General features: G+C 48.5%; 1 protein-coding gene across 4 annotated transcripts in view; it reads left to right on the top strand.

The window, feature by feature from the left end:
• Window positions 1-18,125, top strand: part of MAPK8 (mitogen-activated protein kinase 8) — a 273,704-nt gene that overhangs the window by 47,151 nt on the left and 208,428 nt on the right. For all 4 annotated transcript variants that reach the window (XM_085608772.1, XM_085608770.1, XM_085608771.1 and 1 more), the window contains exon 4: window positions 1,023-1,152. In XM_085608772.1, coding sequence (XP_085464898.1) covers window positions 1,023-1,152 — 130 coding nt within the window. The remainder of the gene's footprint in view (window positions 1-1,022; window positions 1,153-18,125) is intronic.

Raw genomic sequence — 18,125 nt, 5'->3', positions numbered from 1 at the left:
GAGGCTTCGAATAGCTCTCAGGAAATCTTCCAGAGAAATTGGATCCAATTTGGAGAGAGACCCTGTGGAATTCTGAGGATAACTTGCATAGGTACTTTCTAGCATGACTCCCTCTGGCAACATGCTGGGGATGAGACTGTCCTGGGTGTTCTTGATCTTTTCATGGAAGTATTGTGCCAGCTGCTCACACTATTCAGCTGATGGTATTGACGTCTGAAACTTGCTTCCGGGGACAACGTTTTGCACAATTTTAAAAATGTCTTGTGATTTGTTTCCTGCTAGTTCAATTCTGTCCTCCAGATTAGCTTTCTTTGATAATCTGATCGTCCTATAGTATTTCTTTAAAACGGCCTTCTACTGGGCTGTAGACATGGGACTGTATATGAAAAAAATAAAATGGCCTTTGCATAGTTTTGCCTCAGCCCAACAGTTGTGCCAGTTTTCTCCTTCAGGTCTACCCAAAATCTGGGCTTTGGCACTTCTAACTTTATCCAAAATGGTATGGAGTGACAATATAGTGTAATATAGACCAATGTGCATTGCTCTATAGCTGATCTAAAAAGTTGCAGTGTTCTTCATCCTGTAAAAAAAATCCAACTAAATGTAGTCAAAGATTAAAGTGTGAAACATCACACATTACAAGTGCAACAATGACATGGTCTCTTACTATATTTGGGTACATTTGCAGAGAATAAAAGTTTAAGAGGAGACAAAAACCTATGTTAGTACACGCGTGCAGGTAGGAAAAGTATGTACGTTCTAGTTCTTTTCTGACTGGTCTCCATGTTTGTGGGTAGTAGACAGTGTAGCATGTAGTAGGACAAATGTGTACATTCTAGCTAGTGCTAGGAATGATTCTATAAAGGTAAGTAATGTCACGTTATGAGTAGCATAATTGTCCTTCATTGGATGTCATGTTAGTATATTAACAGGACTTGTCTAATGAGAGGATGGATTGGGGGTAGTGGTGTGCGTTGATTGGTTTTTTTATGTCCAGCATTGAGGGTTTATATCTCTTTCAGTGCTGCCTATGATGCGATTCTTGAGAGAAATGTTGCGATAAAGAAGTTGAGCCGCCCATTTCAGAACCAGACACATGCGAAGAGGGCTTATCGCGAGCTGGTACTAATGAAATGCGTGAACCACAAGAATGTAAGTGCTGCTCTCCATGGCTGTCTTCTCATTAGCAAGCATGTACAAGGGTTCATGCTTATGTTTGGTTCTCTGTTAACTGTTGAAATCAAGGATAAGGTTTTGTGACCGAGGGTGGGGGTACGCGTGAGCCAAAGCTTGGTATTTGGCTCTTAATGTCATCAGTAAGGACATGGTTGGATAGGTATGGATTGTGTTGGGGCTTTATGCATAACTGAGCCACTGGCTCTACTGTTACTAGAGAGGGCATGTAGTATCTGTGAGCCATTAAGAAGGGGTGGGCGGGAGCTATGCTCCTAAGGGGTATTTAGCTCTAACAGTTATAATAAGCATTGCTATGGGAGAGAAAGGTGTCCATTGCTCTGTGGGTACTGTGTGTATATATATATGACTGAGGGCTGTTCCCATCAGCAGTGACAGGTTTCAAGGAATGTTGATACTGTCCTAACATATGTATATTTTGTGAGAGCTCACATAACATTGTCACCATTCTTTACCTTTTTACGCTGAGTGCTTTCATTGTTTGATGATAACCTGTTGTGGCTTTCCATGTGAGAGCCAGAAGTAGTACTCCTGAATCTTACCAATGCTAGCAAGAGGTTCAGGAAGATGACGACACTAGTATACTGTACCTTCACATGGACTGGCTCACATTGCACCATTGTGGTGCCATACCATACCTTCATCGGCGACAGCTTGCAATTCTTATTAGTACTTGAAGAGTTTTCAGTTGTTTGTGACTCTTGAGATTTTGTGATGCGCTTCATCCATAGTCTATTCTGCTTTGTAGTATATGTGTTAAATATGATGATGATGAAAAAATTCTTTCCTGCTACACATTTGTGAAAACCCCACTACTGTTTTTTATTCTTCACCTGCCCAGGTTCTGCCACCTGATGGTGTCTGCTTATTGGCATATCTGTTTATGGCTTGAGTGTCATTCATACCATTTGTGTACTCGTACACCCATACACTACCTCCATCGACCAAATATTTACTCGCTTGCCATTCTACAACCTTCATCATATACGAAGCAGCCAGATATGCCCAGATACAGCCACTTGTGCCTTGCAGTTGCTATGCTCCTGGATACTTCTGCCTGCAGATTGCTGACCTCTTGAATTTCCCAGGTGCCAGAGTGTATCTGGAAACTTTGAGTAGCACTTCTGTGCTGGTAGGTTGCACTGGTTCCATGTTAGTGCTGGATATGATGCAGCAGTGATGTCCCTTGAGCCATTCGGCACGCACCCCAGCACCTTGACGTTCGTTCCTTTTTTTTTCCCTACATCCTTTGATGTTGATCCAGAGATGTCTTATTTCAGAGATTTCTCTTTACAAAAATGTTTGTACAAATATGGTGCAGTGCTGGTGAGGTCCCCTCCCCAAGCATTCCTGCACTGGTTAGATGTCCGTTGAGAACCCTCATTACATTTGTTTGTGGTGTCTGTTGTCAGAGCATGATGCAAGATCATGAGACTCTTGCCTTAGCATGCATCTGAAGGCAATCATAGAGAGGGAGTCCATGCTTTTAATGGGCTCAGTTAGAATGAGTGTTTTGCTCAATGTTGCCCTCAGACAATGTCTGTTTCTCTTCTCCCTTTCTTCAAGGTTGTTCATGGAGAAACGCCACAAGAATAAAAAGAAGTACAACATCGATCTTCTTTCAGATAAATACCTTAGGCTCTGCCTGCCTCCCGTAGATTCACCATTTAAACCCGAACGGGTGAGTATTACACCGCCTGAGGACGCAGCACTGGGGCCGCCACACCAAGGGCCTCCTCCCGAAACTCAACTGTCGTGGGCTATTCTGGTGCTGCAACAGTACCCCTTGCTGCCTCAGGCCTGTGGTGAATTCTTGGCTCTGAGCGTAGTTCCTACCTTTTTCCTCTCGCAATGTTTGACATGTTCAAACGGGCAGCCGTCTCCTTTAGAAAGTCTTTGGGCCCTGTGTTACCCTGTGGGGACACTTTATGGGTTCACACTGGCCTGCCCTTTTTTCTGGTGTTGTTCAGCTCCATTACTTTTCCTGCACGGCACAAGGTCGGGCCAACGGTGACTTTTTAACCATGATCCCATCTCCCGTTACTCAGTTTATATAATCTCTGATGCTGTTTGCGGGGCTGACTAAGGCGTCTCCAATACGGCTCTGCAGAGTCCTCCTGGAGGTCATCCCCTACCTAAATCTCAGGAGCCAATGCATAGATCCAGAAGGAGGCCCAGTGCCTGATAGAGGAGCAACAAAAGAGCAAACTGTATTGGAAAATGATGACTGACCAATTTGAATCTCTCTGGTCCTATAGACATGTTGGCCATTGTGCTCCATGGCATGGATGACTGTTAGGTGATAAACCTCCTACCTCTGCTGTCCACTGATATGGGTGACTGTATGTCTACTAATGAGCAATGCAAGTGGCCTGGACAAATCACCAGAAATGTAGATGGAGTTCCTTCCCTGCCTGAGGTGGCTGCTTTCCATTTAGTGATTTGCAAGGTTGCAGGGATCCTTCAACTCTTGTTACCTACGGTGGAGAACAAATCTAACTTGTTCACAGAAGTGCTGCAGCCTCCTGCTCTGCTCTTGCCTTTCAACAAGGATCTTTTGGACCCAGGGATGGCAGCCAGAGGAAAAACCCATTTCTGCCCCAGCTATCAATAGAGTGGTAGCAAAGAGCTACTGACCTGCTCTAGGATACCCTATATTCATTTTTAGGTCTCGCCTGAGCCAGCGTATGCGCTGCTCTGGCGGGACTTTTAGGAAGTGGGCTTCAAAAATCCGACCACGCGCTTTTTGTGTGACCTGAAGCGTGCAATTACGCGCATGGTTACGCGCAGAGGCGCCATCTGGCTTAACTCTCTCGTCATGGCTCATTAAGCGCATCGCTCGTGAGCACCCTTACACTCGCGGGACGCTGCAGCTGCTTTCACTTTTGCCGCAGCGCGCGCACTCAACTCCCGGGCTTGTTGTGTCTTGTCGCTCATTGCTCCCTTGCTATCTTGTTCATGGAACCTAAGGCTACCTCTCTGGCCAGAGCACCAAGACGAGTCATAGCCTGCCTGTCCTATCACTGTTCGGATTTTAAATACTGCCTCTCTATCTGGCACTGTTAACGTCTTACAAATGTATACACATCGCAAGCCGGTGTCCACCTATTCTGCCTCTGAGCACCTCTCCCATCAGTGTCCAGATCTCCCGTCACTACCCCTGTCCCACCACTGGCCAACTCTCTCCTGTCACTACCCATCCATCTAGTCATTATCCCCCTCTCCTGTCACTCCCCACCTCACAGCCCACCCTTTTTCTCCCTGCCTCGATTTCTGGAAAGTGTCTGATTCTGCGGTTGTGTCACCTCTCCTGTTAGTGTTTACCTTTCCTGTCACTGCACATCTTCATCAACACAGATTGCCTCATTTTTCACTGCCCTAGCGTCCTATTAATGCCCACCTCCGATCAGTGTCAACCTTTTCCATCACTACCCACCCACTCCATCAGGGACCATCTCCTCTATTGATGCCCACGTCTCTGATGTCCTCCTGGTAGCTACTGCTGCCATAGCTAACCGCTCCTCGCACAGCCTCTCTCTATTTCTCTATCTGTCCCCCAGCATGTCACTTAAACTCTCCTATCACTCACTGCAAATCACTTCTACTTTTCCCCAACCCCTGTCACTCACTGTTATCCGTTACTGGTCCTCACATGCCAGTGCTCCGCTCTCATTGATACCCACTGCACCTTTCACTCCCTCTTACCCTATGCCGCCTCCTCTCCATCACTAGCCAGCTTCTGGTACTTCTGGAAGGCTGGATCCACTGCACTAGTGTGGCTCCCTAAGTGGTGTGCAGCCCTTTTCTCTTTTGCTGCAAGCTAGAGCGCACAGTGATGCAGTGAATGGTTGGTGTGTGACCTACATGGAAAACTTGGTGTTGTATGTGTGGATCAGAGAATTGCTTCAGTTTTGCCATGGCACATTGACATGTCTGACACTGAAGATTTTGTGGTTGATTTGGTGGTTGTTTGCTAATGGGCGTTTGCTCTGGCAGGACGACCCTTGGGATTAAAAATATCTGCCATTTATCATTGTAAATTGTAATTATGTAGCACTTACTACCACTGACGTGGCGAAGACACACATTTCAGTGCAACCCAAGGTTATAGTGGTAAATAAAGAGTAGAATAGGAAGTAATATGTCCGCAAGCAAGAGTGTTTGAAAACAGCTTACCCTCCCCTCCCCCACCCTACCTCCCCTCTCTCTCTCTTGCAGTGTTTTTACCCGCTCCCCTGCAGGCGCAGTTTGCGATCTTGGGTGCTTTTCCTCTCACCTTAGGTTCTCCCCTGCCAGGGGCTGGTCTGTGATGGCTCTATTCGTGTCGTGTTCTGTGCTGTGTGAATCCGATCAATCACTCATGGCTGGCGCTAAGGCCACTGAAGAACGCCTTTTCACTGCTCACAATCCCTGGATTCGCTCCAGATTATTATCCCATTTACATGCAGAACGGGGTCCTTGAAACCCAAACAGATTATGACGCCTGCCTTTGTGAGGAACCGCTGACTGCAGCATTGTACTCGCAGCCGTATCCCACTGTATATAACACGGCACCTTTCCTCTCACATACCCTGCTGTGCGTGTGTTGCTTTGTGTATAATGCTTGTTGTTTTTGTGTAGTATTGTGCGAAACGGGCGCCATGGTCGTCTGACGGATGCACAACCATGATGGTAAACTACATCTTAAAATCGTACACATACAGAAACCGACCAGGTTGTGTCTTCCCCCAGATGAAGGGGTGACGCTTGCTTCACCATATGTCTTTTGTTGTGAGATTGTAGCGGGCATTGCCAGTCTGGTGAGCATCCCAGGGCAGACCACCGGCCTATAACCCATGCTTGGCCATGCCTGAGCTAAAATACCTCTGAACAGCATGACAACAGGCTAACCACCAGCATTGCGTTCTGAATGTTTCTGACACTGCCAAGAAACATGCGCATACCTAAAGCAACTGGCACATGCCATAAAAGTATCAATTCAGCCTTCTATGAATGCAAAATGTGCTCTTGTGGCGATCCGTATTAGTGTTCCCTCCAAACCAGCCGCCCTAACCAGGCAACCCGCACCCTCTTGGCACTGGCACACTCCCGCCCCAGCAGCCCTAGAGTGCCTGGTCGTGTGTGGCCACAACCTACGTTTCATCACTGACGTTATATCGGGGGATGATGACACTCAACTAACTCTACTGCAGAGTGCCCGTAGCACCATCGCAAGTAGGTCTTTGCCTACTCAGTGTCTGGCTGCAAAGATTGATGACATTGGCGGCCCAGTCCCGGGCGAAAATAAAAGCGTTACAGTTTCTGGTGCTATCGACCGTACCCGTAGCCTGATGGAACAGAATGGAATTCCCTTACTCCTGTTGGGCACGAACCCACAACCAATTGCTCACCATGGTTCAATATCTTCCTGCTAATAATCATTTCCAAGAAGAATGTTGACAAATCTATGTTCTGCAATGGCACTACTTATCAGCCTGCACCCTTCTGCCAGTGCCGAAAAGACCTTTGTCATGCTGCCTGGCCTAATCAATCTGGCCCAGCTCTAGAAGCGCCCGCTTCAGCCTTAGGTCAACAATTTGCCAGTAACATAGCTTAGCAGAGTGTGCTGCAGGGTTCTGTCTCTTCATCCATCGCAACCAATTATGACTCAATCCTCATCCGGCCCTGCAGCAAGCAGGACTAGGACTCACATCGGCACACCAGGACTCAGTCACAAACCCCGGAACTGACGTTCTCCCCCCAACCTACTGATCCACAGACCGCTTGCATGCTGCACCCAGTATGGCTGAGAAGAGAGGCTGTTGCTTTAAAACCCTTTTAGATGAACATTAGACAGACCCGACAGGGAGCATCATACGAAATGAGGTCAGGACAACCGCACCCGCCTCTGAATCAGCCCCGGTGATATTCGTCACGGCCCCTCCTAAGCCTTGGAGATCACCATCAACAACATGCAGTGGCCAGGTGGCAGGCACCCAGCGGGACCTTCAAATCCCAGATACTCTCCAAGTCCTCGCCACCTGGTGGCGCTCCCTGCTGCCAGAAACTTGCTGCCCCACAACTCGCCCCTCTTGGCCCGTAGGAAAATAAGCGCTGGAATGTGTGATCCCTCTCGAGGAGGGGGGGGGGGGGGGGTCAGTGGAACGTATAACATGCGTCCCGAATGTACAATTTACGCGAAGGAGTGCAGGCGTGTAGGAATCAGAACCCAACAGTGACTGTGCATAGGAACTAGTATTTAAACTGCGACCTATAGAATATGCATGGTGCTATGTAGCACAGCTTGGCCCATCTGATCCACTTCACAAACCTTGGAAGCAAGCCTTTGCTGGTTACCCTCAGATCCTAGCCGTGCACACCTAACCCAGGGGGTTCCCTTTACTAACGAAGCATTAGTCCTAATGCTAGCAAGCTTACCGCACAGTGTCCCAGGACATGGAATGCTAAATCCACCACATAATCTACGTTCTCCCACCGCAAGTGAAAGGATGTGTTCACCCAACCAATGTAAACTAAAATTACCACAGGGGAGCACACAGTTACTGTGAAAATGGGTACTCCTACCTTCAACCGGATCCAACAAAAGACCGTCATGCTAGCCCTAGTGGTATAGGTTCCACTGCCTCACTCATGAAAAAAAAAACGGGCACCCAAAGTGAACGGCTAACATAAAGCCACCAACGGAGCAGAGGGAGCCCTGCGCAGGGTTCAAAGGAACGTGTAACAGTTGACTCTAACCCTTGCTCGATGAGGCACCGTTCCACGTGCAGTCCGTCGCGTGGCCAGGGGATGCGGAGACTTTGCCTTCCTTGGACATGCCCCTACCACCGCAGACCCCGAGGCCCGAAGCCTTTACCTAACAACGCCTCCGCCACAGCCTCATACCCAATGCGCGATTATCGGTGTTGCCTGAACCGAGACTCGTCCCCGGTGCTCCTGCCCGAACCGGAAGCCCAGCTACAAGGACGGACTCGCTAGGCCCTTACGCCACATCCCCTCCCTGCGCGCACGCGAAGACCGGGGGCCGACCCCCCCCTGCCCCTGAAGTCGGGCCGAGTCGCCCTGCCGCCCCTTGGGTACGAGAGCAGCAACTAAAAGGGGAGAGTCGTGCAGGCCAGCCGGTCGCCGGCGCGCCTAGTGATGCGGCAGAGGGCTAGGGCAAGTATGCCTGCTGCAGAGATCGTGTGCCAAATACAAAACAACCTGCGTCTGGTGTAAGAGGTCAGCTGTCCCTAATTTTCAAAAGAGGCCTCCATTGTTATTGCAATTTATAACATTGAATCCTCAAATTCCTAGTGAGCACACCGTCAGCAGGAGACACGATCAGCGTCCCCACCAAGCAGGCCCCTTGCTCCCCCAACAACCACGCACCACAGCCAACCCTTCCCCCCACCCGTGGTACTCCGACCACAGGGCCCCGTCTCCTGGTACTGCCCAGGGACAGGGCCGGGGTGAGAGGAAAGTCACCGGCACTCACCGAACTAAGCTGAAGGAGGCTGGGCGCACGGCGAAAACCAAATCCGCGACGGCGAGCTATCGTACTGCGACCTCCGCCAAGGCGAACGAGCGGACAAGAGGGCGAGGAGGGGGCGGAGACAGAATATGTACCCCCTGACTCCCCCCCCCCGCCGGAAGCAGCTATCTGCTGGGGTCTCCCTTGGTCTATCCCAGGGACTCGACCTCCCACCCCTGTGCCTTCCTGTGGCACTAAGGCGGCCGTCCTCCAAGGGGCGGGCCGCTGTGCAGCCCCCCCCCCCCGGGCAGCCTTACAGATGTTGGCTTTCTGTTGCTTTTGTTCGCTCTGCATCACCAGACATTTGTCAGTGGCTTGATCTTGAGTGTGCCTTCAGAGTTGGTGTGATGCCAGCTCCTGACGTCATCTGCTCGAACAAGTCCCGCCCCCTCATCCCTAGAACAGGCGCCAAGCATTTTGAACTCCTGACTCTACCCCAAACCCCTTCTCAATCCTGCGCTATCTCGCTTTTTCTCTCATTCTTCCTCCCCACCATTCTTTCCTCTATCCTCGTCTCTCTCTGTTCTCATTCCCTTTTTTTTTTTTTTTTTTTTCTCTCTCCCCTTTCGCTCTCCGTCCTTCTCCCCTTTCTCTCTCTTTATTCTCAGCTCCCCTCTCTCTCCGTCTCTCACTTTCCCTCTCTTTGCCTAGACCGTCCAGAACTCAATTACGAGCGCCTCTAATAGTGCTCCAGAGCCTCCCCACAGATAAGGCGCTAGATTAAAAAAAGTCCTACAAATCTCAGCCGTGCTTTGAAAACTCCTTTTTAGTTGGTTGTGTCTTCCTCCAGAAAGAGTCACATCGGCAGAGTTGGAAACATTTTCTTGACTGACTGCCAGCCAAACGGCCTTGCAGAGCTCTGCTCTTGGTGGAGGCCAGAAAGGTTCGCATTTCTGCATGCATCAATGAGTGGGCCTGCATGTATTTTTCTCCCATGTCTACTCACAAGCTCCTAAAAAGACACCCCACGCATAGTGTTCATTGCAGATGCGATGACCCGGACATGCTGCCCACTGCGACCTGGAAGGCGTCCGTATCCAGGGACACGGGACCAATGCATGCTCCCCACGGCTCAGACCACCATGCCTGCCTGTCTCCCGGCCACTCGCGTGCGGCTAGCGCACCTCCTCATAGGCCCCTTCTCCCCAGCTCCTTTTGGCACTCTCTCCTGCTGTTTTCCATCTGCCCACTGACCCAATTTCCATATAAAAGGATTCCTTTGAGGAGGTGATGCTGCCCTTGCGAGCCCTTTGATAACCCAAGGCTTCAATGAGGCCCGGAGTCATTGCATTGGGACGGCATGAATATGCTAAAACGAGCATTGGCATAGCCAATAGGTTTTGTTTTTGGAACATTATAAGTATTTAGTTATGCAGTACAATATCCTTGGTGCAACAACATCAACTGTTGCATGTCAAAACACTAGTAAGGTCCCAAAGGCGAGACCTATTGGCTATGCCAATGCTTGTTGTCTACCTGTCTCCAGAGAGCTTGGCTGTGCAAGTACCTTGCTCTCCATTCCTAGCCTCCATGGTGGATAGGGAATCTAGAAAACTCAAAGCTGTTAGGCGGAAAGAAGTTTTTCTTCAGCGGGTAACCTGTCTCTAAAATAATTGAATGCCTCATGCCTACTGAGGAGATACTCCCACCCTTTGTGGCATATTGTAATTGCATTTATATATTCTTTACTACCCCTGATAAGGTGCTAAAACACTTATGTTGAGCAGCACTGTTCTCCGGGAACCCATGGTTGGCTATTAGTCCAGTGTTATTGGGATTAGTTTTGTGCTCTCAAGCTAAACCTTTCCATGCATTCACTCCAGTTCATTTGAAGTTGATTAAATTTATAGTTGGGTGTTTTTGTTAATGTGAGGTTGGAGGTATGTGAGTGCATGCCGATGTTTGGTAATATTAATAGAGGAGCTGTAGGAAGTGTTAGATTTCAGAGGTATGGCTTTCAAAAAAGGGGAGATTGTGATCTTTGAAATGAGTTGTGTTCAAATTGCAGAAATACGTTAATAGAGATTAAGGCAAACTTGCAAGTGATGAATAAAAGATTGTGCCCATAAATAAAAAATAAAACTGCATGCAAAGGATAAAGGACAGTAGAGGGTAATTTCAAAGATATGCTTTTCATGCCAGATTTTATGAATACCGAAAACTCTTTTTGAGCCAGCATGCAATTGAGGATGAAAGACTCTAGACAGAACAACACTATTTGCATGTGAATATAATGCTGTACTTAATACTGTTTGATAGGTGCTAGAATCAGGCAAGTAGTCTGCTTAGATTAATGCCTGGGTTCAAACCGTGAAAGAAGATTCTGCAAATGCTGGAGAGATGTCTTCTCAAGTCTGGCTCGAAATATTAATTGTAAAGCAGAGTGGGATCCATTATGGTCACCTGTGGTTTGACACAGCGCAAGATGAAGGGCGAGTACTGCTTCCCCAGGCAGCATACGTGTATTGCCTGCATTCCTGTGGCTGGAGGTGGAAGATCCAGACAGCAACATTCAATTAAGAACTTATTGTTAGCAACCACCAGCTTTTAGTAGATGGTAAAAGTGAGGGGTAAAACTGAAGTCTGTTGTGCAAGGTAAATGGGGGCCCTTATGCGATGCGTCTTGTCTTTCTGGTTCACACTTTCATTTGGGCTGGTGTCAGCCTGTTCAAACCCTCCAGGCTCTTTGTGCCTCTGTTTTGGGTGCTTCAGGCTGCAGCCCCTCCTTTGAGGATATCACTACACAAAGGTGTGCTTTGGAGAGCCTTCCTGAAAGGACATTTGAAAGGAGAGCCACCCTCATCTGCTTCTGAAGCAAGCATAGTTTAGAAACGCTCACCATTGTTTAAAGCACTCTTAGGCTGTGTCAAATTAGCAGTAGTAAAATATAACACTTGGTTGAAAGCTTTTAACTGATGGGTGGGCTGTCTTTCTGGATATATGTATTACAAAGGGCTATTTTTTTAATATTCTATATTTCCGAGAACAATCGTTAATGCAGTATGCTTGGTTTAACCAGGAAAGAATAGATTCTTATTGTAACTTATTTTTATTGGCATTTTGTATTTGTCATCCCACATAAAAGCTTTACAGAAATAAATTTGCAATCCTACATTTATCAGTTACTTTCTTTTCCCCAAAACACATTGTTATTAACTGTCCTTATTGGTGTTTCCTTGCATAGTATCTCAACATCAAGCTTAACATGTTGTAGGTAAGAGTAAAAAAAGGAAAAAATCCAGTAATATGCTTACTCCATGTTTACACTGTTGTGCTATTTTGTACTTGCTCCGTTTTTTACTATTTTTGCTGCATCATTAATGTGGGTGGTCGTTCATCATCGGTCCTAAATACAAATCTACTACTTATGGTCAACACAAATGCAATTCTACTTACTTCACTCAAACCAGCAAAAGAAGAAAAAAAAAAAGAAAATATAAACTTGTGCAGAAGAGTGGTGTGAGTGATCCACGCCGATAAAGCCATAAGTGGGTCACAACACAGTTAGTCCACAGATGTGGGCAGGGTGGGGTCCTCCCATCATTGTCCTTGTCCACTCTCCCAACTGCCAGTTCCCTTACATCTCCACAGTCTATGGGGTGTCGGCAGCTCCTACCATCTCCCCGGACCCCCCAGGGGGTGTAAGGGACTATGGCAGTTTGTGTCTCCATGCCCGGTTGCCTATCCCAGCCCTTCCTCTTTGCTACTCGTGCTCTCTGGCTTTTCCCATGCCGCCATTACTTCCTTCCATTGCTCAGCTATTGGGCGGTTCCTCATTCCCTTGGCCTCTTCCCATCTTAATACTCTGCCTTCTGCCCCGGCCCGCGAGTTGACCTCTTTTTTCCAAGTTTCGAATTGAGGCCCCCTCACTGACTTTCATCCATTGCTGTTCTACGCTTAGCGAGTCCCAATGCGAGATCTATCAATCTGTTGCCAACCTTGCGCTTTGGCGGTCTAGGGAAAAGGCCCATCAAACACATATGTACCGTGGGTTGCAATACCCTACCTAGTGCACTTTTAATCTTCTCAAGCACAGCCTCCCAGAATGGGCGTATATATATTGACAGTCCCAGGTCCTGTGTCGAAAATCCGCGTCTGGGTGAGTACATCTGGGACAGTGTCGTACCTCCCCCCGTTGGGCACATTAAGACGATGCAGCGTCATGTAGGACATTTCAATGTAATTAAATTGAATGTATTTTAAGCGTGTGTTCCTGGAGATATTTTTGGGAGACAGCAAGGTCTTGCATCAATCCGTATCCGCGAGTTCCCTTCCCACTATTTATCGCCATTTCTCCCACAGCCCACTTAAGGGGCAGAGGGACGCTGCTATTAGTGTGGCATAAAACCATTTTACTAGATGTCTTGCTGTGCCATGGGTAAATAGGGCATGCAGCACAGGGTGCGTCACTTGTTCCTCCCTCCGGTTATCCCACAGCTGCGCAAATGTACAAGTCAGAGCCTCCTATTGCAGAAACTGACCTGGGGAAAGCCCGCAGTTGTCCATCAGCTCCTCAAACAGGATCAATACTTTATCCAAGTAGCAATCCCTGATGTTGTCCAGCCCTGCTTCTGCTCAGCGTGCAAATTGTTCGCTTGTGAATACCGACTGGGGATCACCGTGTGGCAACCCCACCAGCGGTAGCATGGGTGTGTATTTGGAGGCGCATTGCACTTTCCTCTGACACCTTTTCCAGGCCTGCATGGCTGTGCGTTGTAGTAACGAGCAGTATGGTGTGTTGGTTGTTGGTATGAGAGGTTTTGTCACCAGTAGACTAGGGCAGGAATCCGGGTCAGATAGCCATGTGCCTTCCACATTAACTCCCTCTACCTATTGCGCCAACCACTGTAATTGGGCCGCCAACATGTAGTATTCAGAATTCAGTACTCCCAGCCCCCCTCTGCTATGCGATGCTGCAATGTCTTCAGGGACACCCTCGGGCGCCAGTCACCCCGCACCAGGCCTCGTAGAAGGGTGTTCAGTGGGCGGAACCAGCTGCTCTGCATCAGGACCGGGAGGTTGACAAAAAAATACAACAGGCGAGGCAGCATGACCATTTTGGATAAAGAAATCCTGGCCATGATGGGCAATTGCAGAGGGCCAATCAACAACAGAAGAGGAAGGGTAAAAACACGACTAGTCCCCTCAAGGGAAAAGTTCCAAAACAACAAAGTCAGTGTAGTGTCTACAAGGCACTTACCATCCAAAAGGCACGGGTCTCCAGGGTCGGAACCTTCCCAAAACGTTATAGGGAGGAACACAGACCTAGGGAGGTAATACAGGTTAAGTATGAAAGCCCTCACTCACCAACCTGGTTGGTGACATGCTTCATCATCGGGCTCCACTGGGTATGGCCGAGTGCCATCCCAGTGTGCTGCAACGCCAGGTTACTGCGGAGCGGGATTTTGTGAGGTGACAGTGAATTTAAAATACCCAATTGAGTCAAAAAAATATATAATTTAATAGTTTTGCTAATTGGGAGGGATTAAAAAGGAGTGAGGGTCAAAAAAATAACAGACCGGATTCACTCCATGGCGGTCAACATGTTTCTGCCTTCAAGTGTGTTTCACAGGCTTTCATCAGGACCAGAGTGGGAGTGTGAGAGCCCCGGTGGTATGAACGCACTAAGGTTCACCCTACCGTGGGCTATTATGTGAAAAAGTATAAATAAACAATTCAAAATCCGCCAAGTGGTATCGAGGTGGAGAGAAACGAGTTTACTTATGAGGCCAGACCGTTCGTCGCCTCAGGGATCCCGGGGTGGGGGTGCAAACAAAATGGCACACCGCCCTCGCTGCTCGGCACCCGTTAGGAACCTGCAAAGCCTCAAGCCGCTGCATTTTAAAATAAATACACTTCCTGAATTTATTGTGGTATACATGTATTAGCAGCGCTTATAAGTGCCATCCTTGGAGAGTTGTATAATGCTGCACACATGTTGATCTACCATGAGCGCAGTCTGCACAACTGTCTTGAGGTGTTCCACACCTAGTACGCACAGCTAACTTGATATTGTGAACCATTCTGTATTTGTTAAATAATTGAGAAGTCTTTCATGCAGGATTAAGAGCATAGCACCAAGTATAGGGATGCCAATATGAGGCCTTATCATTGTATCAATAAAGATGCCAGTACTGGGGCGCACACACATTCTTCTAAGAAAAAGAGGAGGTACTTAATTTGTTTTGGGAGACCTCTCTCCTAGTGTGGTAGGGATGTCCAAAAGGAAGGCTGGATTCAAGCCCTGCGGTGCCTGCCACTGGCAAATGTCAATGATGGACCCACACATAGTCTGTCTCTGGTGCCTTGAGTTCGGACGCAACGCCAAGATCTGCAACGTTTGTTGCACCATGCAACCCAAAGCCTTGAGAGAGCGATCCCTCCATCTTCTTGCCAGTCTACATGCGACGCTGTGGTGTCTCGGTCTCAATCCCAGTCGAGAGAAAGGTCCTGGAGGCATAGATCTTCGTCACAGTCAAAGTCGTCCCACTCCCGTAAGTTCCACAAAAAGAAACCGAGCAAGAAGTTGAAGAGGGCTTCAACTTCACCCCGTCCATCGACGTCATCCACCAAGATGAGGGAGCGTTGTCATTCAAGGCATGGCTCCTCGGTTGAGCCTAGGACAACTTTGCACTTTCCCCCAGAGCGACTCCAACACAACTCCAAGAGTTCTATGAAGCCATGCACCTCATATTTGGGCGCTAACAACTTCCACCGTAAGACTCTTTTCAAAATAATGAGCAACCCTCTACCTTCCGTTTGGGGAAGCTCCCATTCAATGCAGTTACTCATAAATTCCAAGTAGTACCTACATACTTTGGTGTTCTTTAATCCAAAAGCAAGTGAAATAAATTGGTCAAAAAATGCTGACCACAGTTTCTGTGGTTATTTTTTGTAGTTTTCAAAACCAAATTTCTTTTCATATGCAGTGTGAGAAGTTGGCCTGGTATATGATGTTCACTAGTTAAAGTGACCACCTTGTACCATGCCAAGCAACCCTTATGGTGTGGTTGTAAGTCAACCTTTTCGGACTAGCTGCCCTAGTGGTAGCGTAGGCTAAGCAGTCTTTGAGGCTAAACTCGTTAAAGCGTGTTAAGCAAGCTGTTTTACCATATGTAACCCCCCTTTATACCAATGAAAGGACACCACACAGATATATATTCAAAATATATATGTATTTATTACTCAAAGTATCCCCTAGACTCTTTATGAGCACAGGAGCACAAATCGTTAAACAAGAAAGTATTACAATATACAGAAGTTGCACTTTATGTGGATAGGCCCTGGTGGCCGATCAAACCATATACTAAAATAGTGGTATAAGTACCACGAGCAGGAAAGGGAAAAGGCCTAGGGCCTCTAGAATCGCTGGGCCTACAAGGAGCTAACTTCAGTTAGTGACCAGGAGGTCCAAGGGTCGCGTGTGCAGCGAGGAAAGTTACACGCGGGCTCCCATAGGTTTTCAATGGGTGCGTAAAAGTTCAAAAGTTACTGCTAGAAGGGTCTTCTGGATGGACTACGAAGTTAAGACTTAAAACACAGACACTAGAGATGTTTCTCTACACTTTGGCACCGGAGTGCCAGCTTTACCTCACCCACAGGAAGCGGGTGCATAGGTCTCGAAGTGCATCGGGTTTCGTCTATCTGTTCAATGGAGCCTGATGACAAAGATGCTGCAGGCGGTCGGTCCAGAAGGGATGCGGTGGATCCAAGGGTGGATCGGAGTTGTAGAAGACCTGTAAGCAGAGGGGACAGTGTTCACAGTCACTAGCCAGTGACCAGCGTGGCACCAGGTAGGTACCAGGCGATGTCGGGTGCAAACAGGTGATGAGGTGTAGCTTGTCTCCGCAGCCATGTGGTCCCTGAAGGTCGACGACGTCCAGGAGTCGGTTCACGAGCTGTCCCACGCAGGCTCTCGCTGTCGGCGGTGTCGGCGACTCGAAGGAAGCAAACAAGCCTTGGCAAAAGCAGGAGTCGTGGAAAATGAAGAAAGCTGATTACTCTGACCAGCAAGGTCAGAGGGGCTGCTCCTTTGGAGGGAAGCAGGGGCCAGTCTGGAGCAACCAGAGCAGTGTCGTAGTTTTCAAAGTTCGTCGCCAAAATGGCCACTAGCCAACGGACCAGGGACCGAGCAGGCGCGTCGAGATGCAAAGTGCAGAGGGGCCCCACGCAGATCGTGGAGATGCTGGAGGGCTCACCTTTGGTGCAGATGCTGCTCGGATGTTGGGCTTCTCAGGACCCAAAGCACAACTTGGAGGGAGCCTCTGTTGTCGCGCTTGCAGCTTGTCATGGGTCTTTCAAGATGGCTGGCTCCACGTGTCTCGGTGCCTCCACGGGTTCCTTCTTTGCAGGGACTGTGGATCGGGCTGTGAGAGGTCTGGAGGTCCAGTTCTTGTCGGGCTCTGGGCTCGGGCTCCGGCAGGAGGCGGCGGCAAAGCAGACGTTGAGTAGCTGGTTGGTGCTTGCGTTAGCAAGATGGTCATTCCCTGACCATAGGGGAGATTTCCTTCTGTCCTCTGTGCAGCAGAGCGTCGAAGTTCCCGTCTTCTTCTTTGTAGTAAGTTGATTCCAGGATGTCTGAAGTCTTAGGACACAGCTCCTACCTTTAAGTGGATTCTAGGGGCCGGACTACCTGCTAGGTCCCTCCCTAATCCTTTGTCCAGCTCGCCCCAGGTCTGGGGCTGGTGTGCCCCAGGACCGGTTTGAACTGGCATATGCACCGAGGCTCCTTGTGAGCCTCAGGCATGTCTGAGTCCATTCAAGCCCTACCTGACCAATACACAAAATCCTGTCTGGGGTGGTGCACGCACCTCCCCTGGCAGGAAACCCTTTGTCCACGTCTCCCAAGCTGGAAGGACTCCCAGCAGCAGGAGGGCAGACTTGTGTCTGTGGTGGCAGCGTCCATTTTGTGGAGCTGAGGCTATGTCTGATTTTACCCGGGTTTCAGGTACTGTACATGTCGTGTCCCTCTAGAAGGGTGGAATGCTAACCCCGTCGCCAGAATTGGCGAGGGGTTAGTATTCCAATTCGTATGACACCTTACTCGACATGTTTTGATAAAGCCAAACCAAAGATAGCATTTAACCGCGAGGTTCATAATGCACTTAAGAGTATATGGTATGACGATATCTGGAAACAGTAGAAGGAAGTTGTTCCGACCACTGCAGACAGGCTCAGCTCATGCCAGAGCACCATCTCACATGGAACCAAGCACTCTGCCTTCAGGATTGTCAAGGCCTGCCATAGGAGTGACTTATAGGCTAACATGTGTCCCATTTAAGGTTAGGTATAGGTATACTACACCTAAGTAAGAGGTGGTTACACCAACTTACCCCAGCTGAGTGATCAGCCAGTTGTGTCAAATTGCTAGGCCAGGCCAGGGGTGGCACAATACATGCTTCAGCCCCTGGTAGGCCTT

Source organism: Triturus cristatus, chromosome 1_2, assembly GCF_964204655.1.
Source record: "Triturus cristatus chromosome 1_2, aTriCri1.1, whole genome shotgun sequence".
Lineage (NCBI taxonomy): Eukaryota > Metazoa > Chordata > Amphibia > Caudata > Salamandridae > Triturus > Triturus cristatus.
This window is presented reverse-complemented; position numbering and strand designations above follow the sequence as displayed.